This window comes from Leuresthes tenuis, unplaced genomic scaffold (genome assembly GCF_036924035.1).
Source record: "Leuresthes tenuis unplaced genomic scaffold, fLeuTen1.0.hap1 SCAF_10, whole genome shotgun sequence".
NCBI lineage: Eukaryota > Metazoa > Chordata > Actinopteri > Atheriniformes > Atherinopsidae > Leuresthes > Leuresthes tenuis.
Window position 1 is genome coordinate 16,231,659 of NW_027325364.1, and position 9,919 is coordinate 16,241,577.

The following is a 9,919-nucleotide window of genomic DNA, read 5'->3' on the forward strand; positions in this document are numbered from 1 at the left end:
TGGCTGTACTAAAACTGAATGATAGAGTCCCTTTCTGTGTCCTTCTTGTGACTTTCACCAAAGGGGAGGGGAGGGAGTTAGGAGCGGTGACGGCCGAGGAAACATCTGCTGAGCCAGACAACCCCAAAAAGGAAGTTTGGAAATCTCCCGAAAGCAGGAGAGAGTCAAGATTCAGGATTGGGCAGGGTATTAGAAGGTCAAACTCTTGTTAGGGTGGAGATGTTCTAACGGTTCTGTTTTCAGTCACAATGAATACAATACAGTAAATAAATGTCACTTGCAAGCAGTCTCGGAGGTAAAAGCAAACAAATGTTACAGATCTGTTAAAGAAAAGGATTCGCATCACATGATGACAGACTGAGCCCAATTGATGTAGGTCCATCTAGTAAGTAGCTCTGTTCCGTGAAGTATTTTCCCTTCTTATAAGGAGAAAAAGTCCTTAATTGTAACTTCAATAAGGAAGCAAAGGGTTAAGTTTTTTCAGTTATATCAAGAACCAGCTCCTTCAACTTTTGACCTCAGCTTCTTCAGAAACAGAAGCCGTGAGGAGTGAGACTCTGAGGGAATTTTCAGATGTATTTTGAATCCTGTACCTTTTAAACATTTTGACCGAATAGTCAGACTATGTTTAGCACAGTTACCAAAAACTCAAAACCTTAATATCAGTTGTAATTTCTAAACATTTTGCATTTGAACAAAACCTACATTTAGACATTTGATATTTGTGCATGTTAAGCCCATATTTATTGTATAAGTATTACTTGAAAATGTTTTTTATAGATGAAATAACAGAAATTGTGTCTGTGTCCAGATATTTCCAAAGACTAGTAGCTATAGTCGAGATACCAGCTATTTCCATGACAAAGGTGGAATAAAGCATCTCGTAGCGAGATGTTACGTTGAGCATGGCAAGTTTAATAAAGATTTCCAACATGTCCAGCTCTTACTGAATGATGTTTGTAATCTGCTTAGTGAGAGGTACCAATGTGATCCTACAGTATTGATCAAGGTAAAGCAAGGACTTTAATTCTCAATATGAACACTTTATCTATTATCATTAGATTTTTTTCCCCTCTGTCAGCAGTGTGATGCTCGACTGGGTCCAAGTAAAGTCATTCACTTGTACTGCTGCTCCATACTGCTGACACAGCAAACTGTAGAATGAGAAAAGGCCCTCATCTCTAAAAAGCTGTTTCTCTCATGTGAAATCCAGTCACATCGATCTTCTGTGTTCTGTTCTTTTGACGTACAAGATTGGGAAATTTGCCCACAGACAGAATAGAGTACAAGCTATCTTTAATCAAATAAGCAGGTCTGTTATGATAATTGTAAGTTGTTTGGTGATACAGAACGAGCCACTGGATCTTATGGTACTGCTTTGGAGCATATTTGTAAAAGCATCGCTAAGGACCAGAAAATGAAGATTCCTTTGTGAGACAAAGCTAGGAGGACAAATCTAGCTTTAATCTGCTACCACTGACCCAGTTTCTCAAGTAAATGAATTACAAAGTGAGAGTGCCTGAAGCCAGACTTGTTAGTGAACTTGCTCTAATACTCCTCTGTGTAAGCAGGGACTGCCATGACAACCTTGGGAGGCGCACTGCCACTGTAAGCCTCCAGCGTTGAAAAAGAAAGTGATGAAATTCTTCTGAGCCTGTTACAGAATCTCCCCCTTCTAAAACATTACCCGTCCAGCACTTCAACAGCTGAGAGACATTAAACAACAGAAACAATAATAATCAAAGTGTAAAGAGTTTTCTGCATCACTCTATTTTACAAGAACAAAAAAAAAAAAAACAATCACACACAAGAGAGATGGGAACCCTGGTCGCTATGATTCAGAAATGGGTGCTAATTTCAAGGGGACAGGAGCTTGACTTCATATAATTGGTCCATCTGTTCAATTGCATTGAAATATATTGAACTACTTGAATAATATCACATGCTGGAGTAATGCAACACAAGAGACACGTCCTACAGAGAGCTCAGTCAAGACAAAAGTAATATATGTTGTATTCTTTGAAGAAATGGCTGCAATATTGCATATCTGCGAGTGGGAACAACTGGGATTAGCCCTTTATTTGAAGAGCAGACAAGAGACAGGTGTTTTCAATCAATGTAATGGAAGTGAGGTGTGAGAGGGCATCATGTTTTATTTGAAGAACATAGATTCATCAAAGGCTGATCTTTACAACACACCTTTGCATACACAAAGGACATTTCTGAGGACCTTATAGGAAGAAAAGAGTCGTGATCCTCATCTGGATGGAAAAGGTTACAAAACCACATCTTAAGAGTTTAGACTCCGCCAATTCCCTCTAAGACTGTGCACAAATGGAGGAAATTCAAGACCATTGTTAGCCCACCCAGGAGGGGCTGACCAATAAAGAGCCCTCCCAGAGCGTGACATGTAATAGTCTGCAAGGTCAGAAGGGAGCCGTGGGTAAAGTATGAGAAGTAAACGACCCCTCGCACCGATTAATGTCAATGTTTATGAACCCACCATAAGAATTGAATAATGTTCTGTATGGACCGATCAATACTATCAAGAAATGTTTAGTTGCACAGTCCCACAAGGGGATTGTAGCAGCTTGTTTATGTGGTCCTCAGTTTAAAGAAAATGAGACAAAAGTACAATTAAAACTTATGAAAACATTAAAACGTTGAGAATAATGTTGTTAAAATCCACTACACTCTTCAACTGTTTTTCTACAAGGATGCAAACAACTTTCTTTTCAACTTTTGGTTTAGAATATCCTTTGCTCTGTTGAAGCCATTGTAGCTAAAACAGTTCCTCTAATATTGTGATGATGAGATACTGAAAAGTCATTTTCTTATTTCTAAAAGCGACTTTTGCTTTTAAATGAATGGGAGACAGAAACCACACGTACACAGTATTATTCTAAGCAAATCATTAACAATTCAAGATGAGTAACAGTGAATCTTTGGATTTCAGGGTGTATATTTAATATATCTATCTAATAGCTGCATGTGGTGTTGGGGGTGTTCCCACTGACCTTAGCTAGTTGCCTGAATTTGTTACAACTGGCCACTTGTCTCAGTGTGTTTTTAAGTTGAAGTGGCACTGGGCAGATTTGGAGAATCACTGCATAGAAAATTGACTTCATAAATCTTGCAGTCCATGTTTTTATTTTCTGACCTTTGTTTTGTCAGCTGTAGTTTTTCATGTTCGGGGCTGCTTCCTGTCAAACAGCCTTGCACTGAGTCCAGCAGCATCTCTCCCTGACTAGTTTTCTACTCACAGCTTGTTTATTACCAGTGTGAGTGCAGTATATGATTGTGATGAGGCCATAACAACTTCAGTGTAGTGAAACACATTCAGGATTTCCAGGATTGGCAGAGGCTGGTGATTATAACGTACCATTAGCAAGGACTTTTGCAACAACAATAGTTACCACTTCCAGTAGCCATAAACATAAATGTGCTGCACTGCTGATATAATTTAGTGTTTTAGAAACTGTCATACTGGACCACATTTTGATGTGGTGGCAGTTTTGTAAACTGGATTTCCATGCCCTTCAACTCTGAATACATTTTTCCTTTTCAAAACTCAAAACTTGTTGCTATTGAGTGCTATTGTTTGTTTTCATGTTGCTGTCCATATTAATGTTCCCTTACTTACCCTCTGCATGATGTCACATTGTTATTCACTGTAGAGTTACAATCTATGGCTAGTCTGAGAATTCAAGATAAGATGCCAAGATAACCTATGTGTATTGTCTCATTTTTAGGAGATACTCTGTAGTGATGAGTGCTAAATGTGACATTGACCTCTTCTGGTCACAAAAAGCCATTACATTTGCTCAGGCAGTTGTGTGTATGTGGGGGTTATGTTAAGATATCTTCTTTTACTTCTTCTACAGTACTTCTTTTTTTACTTCTTCTAGTTAGTGCTTTGTTGATGCTACAGCTTGATTCTGATTAATATCGAAATAACTTTACATGTGATATGATCCAGTAAACAAGGCCGTATAAGGCCCATAACAGCTGGACTGTCTTTTCAAGGGTTATTGGGCAAAGTTTATGTTAAAATCTCTAAACATACATTTGGACGCTTTTTTTTTTTTTTTTGAATGAATGAATATGAATAAACTTTTGGGTAAAATCCATCTGTTGTACACGTGTAGCACTTTAATTTTCTTTGCTTAAATGTATTTGTCAGAGACTTTGGCTAAACATAATCTTCAGTCGTCTTTATTATCACAAATATCAATCTTAAAAATAAGAACAACATATAATACAAAGATTTCACAGGGAAATTGTACAAATATATAGTGTGATGCTTGCTGTATGACAAAAGGTTAAACTTAGATGTTATTTCCACTGTACATGAATGGAATATGAAAACATGAAGTAGATGAGAGTAATTCCAAAGTTATATAAAGTGTTCTTGTTCTTAGTTGAGGTAAGGTCATGGTAAGTTCAACAGAACTACAAAAGAATGAAGCAAAAAGGAAAATAAATAGCAGTGATAAACATTGCCTATGAACATATAGCTACCATTGATTTCAAATATGTTACAAAAAGAAGATTGGATTTCTCCTGAATTTCTATAAAACTGTTAATGTCACTCTTTTTGTGGGAAGGAAAGAAACTTAGGGAAATGTTTTATTTCTCTAAATACACAAGCAGTCAAGATTAAATCAATTCAACTGGAGTTTGACTGAAGAACCTGTCATGACTTGATGATGTATCGAAGTTGTAATCCATAAACAAGGTTTACATGTATAAGAGAAAGGCAAACGTTTGCTTGATTCATCCACAGAGAAACAAACCAGGGGAAGTGAATATTTTTGTCCTTTCACTTTGTCCATTAAAAGGGGAGTCTGCCTTTCATTTTTTTTTTTCAAAAGCATACAAGCTCACATCAAGTTCCCTTTATGTTCCTTTTTGGACATCCTGGAATATTTCCAAGTGGACGGATCAGTAACATTATTGCCACTTGTGAGAGTGCTGTTTCATCTTGTGTTTATTGTCATGAATCACTGTTGATTTTCTTCACAATATCAGCTCTTTACTGAGAGGTGATTAGTAAAAATCTCTCCATCCATCCCATCCCATCCCCTGACCCCCAATCCATAAAAGCCTGTAAGTTAACTGACTCATTTGAAAGTCTTATAGTTGTAGTAATTCTGCAGAGTTTGCACAGGTATGTATTGATGCCTTAGCCATTACCTTTGTGTTCTGTTGTCTGTTAGATTAGGTTATTTCCTCAGGTGGTATTGTTCCTTCATTTATTGTAGCCACTTCAACTTGTGAGCATGAATGGAGAACTTGTCTCTCACTCGTCTTCACCTGAGTTCTTGTTGCTGTGGCACACAAGGAAGCAGCTGAGGTGGGATAGGCCCTTGCTGTGTTGTGCTGAAATAAATGCCTAAGTCAGGAGCAAAGTGTTGCAAGATTGCTGAGAGAATGGAGGGAAGCATTTATTTCACTGGTACTGAGTGAATTCAGTGCTGGTAAGCATTTTATATATGGATGTATAAGCCATGGCTCCTCCTTATGTATTGAGGCGGTGTTTTCTCTTGGCTTTATGCGCATACAGGAAGTACATAATGTGCCCAGTGGTGATGAATAAAACAGAAATGATAACTAGGATGCCAAAGTGTTCTGGTTGTGGAGCGGAGATCACCATGATGAAGTGAAGAAGGTCCATTAGGTAGTTCATAGAGCTCTGCACCCCATTAACCACTCCTCTCTCTGACTCAGAGATGGTCTCCTGCAGAAGCTGTGTCACAGTCAAGTCGAAGGACCACAGGCCTAAAAAACAGTTGTCACTTTTTTACTCACTCTTCTACCACGTCCTCTTATGGAAAGATTTTTTATCTATATCTATCATACCAACGTATGGGTCATTTTGTTTAGAAAATCCCTTTTATTTTATATTGCCAATTAGAATTTCAGTGTCCATGTGGGTAAGGATCATTTCCTAAACCAAATTCAGTCAGCACTCGATTTTCATATACTCACCAATGCGGGCTGTGATGACACCCAAGAACAGCAGAATAATGGAGATGTATGATTCTGGTGCTGTTCCAGAGGGCACATTGTCAAAAAGCACAGTGTTGTTGGTCCAGTGAATGGAGGAGCGATCAGGTAGCAGTGGCTGATTTCTCCCTCCTGTCAGAGGATAGGTGTGTTTTTGCTTTTGGGTTGCCATCTCTCCAGGCTCAGCAGAGGAATTGGAGGCAAAGTAGGGCATCAGCAAGCTAAGATCCATAGGGCTGCCAGGAGCAAACACAGAACACACACAGAGCAACAAGCAGCCCAGGTGGAGGCAGCTTGAGATGATGCCTGTGTTAACTAGGCCATAGGTCTTCCTGAGTCTGGTGAACATCATGGTACCCACCAACCCTGTGATAGCTGACACACCCATTAGCAGACTAAGGAGAGAGCCACTTATGCCCTGTGTATATGCATAGCCGGTAGTGATGCAGTCAAACCCCAGGACTGTAGTGTAGAGAAAGGCCAGACCCATTCCTGCCAGAAAGACAGGCTGCCGATAGTACGCCCTCCAGCCATCTCTACATGTGCTCACCAGCCAGCGAAACCTCCGGAAACACAGCGGCAAGTTGGTGATTTCTTTTATATGCACAATTGAGTTGCAGTTTCCCTGTGGCTGAGGTTGAGGTTGAGGTTGTGCAACACTGCCTCCCCCTAATGAAAAAGAGGAATGAAATCCATCATTTCAGTTCATCAATTCTAGAGGCTTAGTCCTCAGTCTGCTTCCTGCACCATTTCTGCTCCGTGTCAAACCTTACTTCATCTGTCAAGTATAGTCCATCTACTCTAATGTACGTGAGCTGCAACCTAAATGCCAACCACATGAACTGTGGCACACACTGAGGATTGTATGTCACAATAATGAATGCTTTGTGGAAACTTTGGAGTTGAATAATTTTATATCTATACCTGCAGTGCATTCTAAGTGATTGTTTAGCTTTGTCTTGTATACCGTTAATCAAACTAAAGCACTTATTAAGCCCATTGTAGAAGATGCCTTCAGGCTAATACCAGAATTTTTAACTCCACAAATGCTTCTTATCTTGTTTATAAAATATAAATTAGAGCATGTGAAATTGTCTCATGAAAATCATTTGGCACACATTTCACTGCTGTATATCATTACCTTTGATTGGACCCACTGTTTTGTTGAACAACAGAAGCACAATTTTCCAAATTAAAAATTTAACTTCAAAACTTAAACCTAAAGGGATTCAGTCGACCTCTTTTTCACTGATCTTTCAAAGAGGAACATTGTAATCAAAGTGGTGAAAGAGCATAGCTAATGTTTTCACTTTGCACGTGTGGGACTCCATGATGCTGCTGCACTTAAGACACACTTTCTATGGATCTAACTATATTTTCTCCTTGCGTTCCAATGCTTGGATCTAGTAATATCGGGGCAACCCATAAATACTATACATAAGTCCCAGCGATCAGTCCATACCTTGTGGCGTTCTCCTCCCTGTCCTCTCCAGGTATGCCTGGTCATTGTCCTCTGTTGGTGGTTTGACTGAAAGAGCAGGGACGATGCGATACACCCGGGACAAGAAGAAGAACTCCACAATGAGAGACACAAGGTTCCACCCCAGGATGAAGCCGCAGCCAACCACATTGGAGGCCAGTGTCATGACCTGTCCCACTGCTAGTGGGGCCAGGATGTTAGTCACCTGATCTATCCGCCTCATGGTTGCATTCATTCCTTTTGTTAGGGTCAAATACAGAGGTTAAAGTGTGTCTACTCATGAGCTTTTAGCAAGAGCAGAAGCTTAGCGATGATTAATAGTTCCTTTAATTCCAGTAGCGTGTAACAGATGTGGAATACAGTCCATTGTGTGCTTCAACAGACCAAATGTCCTTACCAGCTAGGTGACCTCTATTGTAGCCTGTGATCACCACGATCCAGTCCCTCTGAATGGCAATGGTCAGCGCTGTGCTTGCAAGGTTTGCCACATCTGCCAGGACGATCACCACCGTATAACAAACCACCTTGTGTGAGTTTTGCGATGCAACATGTTACTATGACAGCACAGAGTAGCCACAAACTCAGAAGCAGAGACAAAAGGGACACAGAACAGAGGGAACGACAACAGCAATAACTTCTCTCTGTGATGATGATTGATTATTGATACTCCTGTATACAGATCAACATTGTTCTAAGTAAGGGTCATATATCATACAATCATGATGGCTATTGGCATGTATTAGCCGATGTGTAGCGTCTACTCACAGTAAGCCATCCATCCCAGATCTGTTCAATCCTTTGTTTATATGAGAACACCAACATGAGCACAATGCTACATACAGTCACTGAGGTGTTCTGAATGAAAAGAGATGCATGTGCAACTAAAATAGAAGACGGGAGAGATTGTTTCAGACTTTCAAACATACAAAGTTAGGTGAAAGTGTCAGTGGCTGTTAACCTTGTGCCTGCTGTCCTGCCGTTTGAGTTTAGCTGTCAAATCAAGGACTGATGGAAACTTGAGACATGGGGTGAATGGAATTTACCACCCAGTAGGACAGGAAACCAGCAAATTTCTTGGCCCAAGATTGAAATCCACTGATCTGTATCACTGCCATCTTTATGATAGACTGCATGCTAAAATTTCCAAATGACTGTGAAATTGTCCCACATACCTTTATTCCTTGGATTGCGATCAACCCAGTCTCCAATCAAAGCCCCAAGTAGCAGCACTGACCCCGCCACCACCAATCCAAATACTGCAGTCAGCAACAGGTTATGGCCGTAGAGCTCAATCAAGAAAACAGAGATTGCAAAGTGCCACATGCGGTCACCCTGTTTAATGCAAAATTAAAGGTCATTATGAATGTTGTCACACAGTTTACAGATAAGAAGACTGCCGTGCAGTTCTGCTATCTTATCAACAAATCTACAACTTCCACAAATTTGTTTCTGCAGGAAATGTTTCTTACCCACATTGACAATGCTCCACTGACATAGATAAGAAACTTTGGACCTTTGAGGTAGATGAGAGCTGAACCTTTCAAAGAAACGGATGAGAATCAAATTAGTTCAATCCGTACATGGTGCGAACACATTGCAGAAATTCCAGCTGAATTTAAAGTGGAGTTCACCTGGTATGTTCTTTGCTTTATCAGCTCTTGAATCCCTGATGTCATCAGACTCAAATTCGACCACAGACCCACCACAGTGGGAGTTGTCCTCTCGCCGGGACATTGTCTAAAGAAGGACTGTATGTCAGAAATATTTACTTGTTGCACACTTGTCCTGTTGTCAGTCTTTCATTACTATAAGCATCAGCACAAAGTGAATGTTTGGGAAGACAGTTGAATATAGTTTTTTCCCCCTAAGATTGCAGATGACAAACTTGTGTAGACCATCTGTAAGCTCACTGGTTATTTACTCACTAACATACTAGAAAGTACTGAAGTTTTTGAACAGCACCGACAATTGACATGTGACTGTGTTTACACTTTTTAATCCTTGCCTATGGTGTAGAAATTGTTTTATCAATTTGGGAACACGGTGTCCTTTTGAACTCAGCAAACTGCTGTAACATCTCCAACATATTTACACAACTGTCCTTTTAGGTATATATCATGTCATTTCCATCAGTACAGTCACAAAAGGTTTTCATATATACAGCAGCCATAAATAATGGCTGCAGTGGATCAAGTCAGACTTTGATGTAGAGAGCAGTGATGTAGAAAAAGCGTTTTACTGTTATTATGTCAATGTATATGTGTATAAATGTATATATACATCTATATATATAGATGTATATATATAGCATTAGCATGTTACCTTGCATAGCTCTATGAATGCAATCTTTAACTGATAATAATTGAAGTGGTCATAAGTGAGTGCAGGGTCATTTGTCACCTTGGTCTGGATGTTACGCTCAGTCCTTGC

General features: G+C 39.7%; 1 protein-coding gene across 1 annotated transcript; it reads right to left on the reverse strand.

The window, feature by feature from the left end:
* Positions 1–5,521: 5,521 nt before the first annotated feature.
* On the reverse strand, positions 5,522–9,223 carry LOC140316966 (ferroportin). The gene is made up of 8 exons (XM_072395050.1): positions 9,121–9,223; positions 8,959–9,026; positions 8,662–8,821; positions 8,255–8,370; positions 7,887–8,013; positions 7,472–7,726; positions 5,992–6,672; positions 5,522–5,781 (listed from the first exon to the last, which is right to left on the reverse strand). Exons 1-8 carry the CDS (start codon positions 9,221–9,223, stop codon positions 5,522–5,524), a joined length of 1,770 nt encoding a protein of 589 aa, XP_072251151.1.
* Between the last annotated feature and the right edge of the window lie 696 nt (positions 9,224–9,919).

Coding starts and splice junctions, on each gene's coding strand:
- LOC140316966 (XM_072395050.1), bottom strand. CDS start 9,223: ATGTCCCGGCGAGAGGACAACTCCCACTGTGGTGGGTCTGTGGTCGAA. Junction 8,371..8,661: donor TCGCAATCCAAGGAATAAAG/GTATGTGGGACA, acceptor CTTCTATTTTAG/TTGCACATGCATCTCTTTTC. Junction 6,673..7,471: donor AGGGAGGAGAACGCCACAAG/GTATGGACTGAT, acceptor CATTAGGGGGAG/GCAGTGTTGCACAACCTCAA.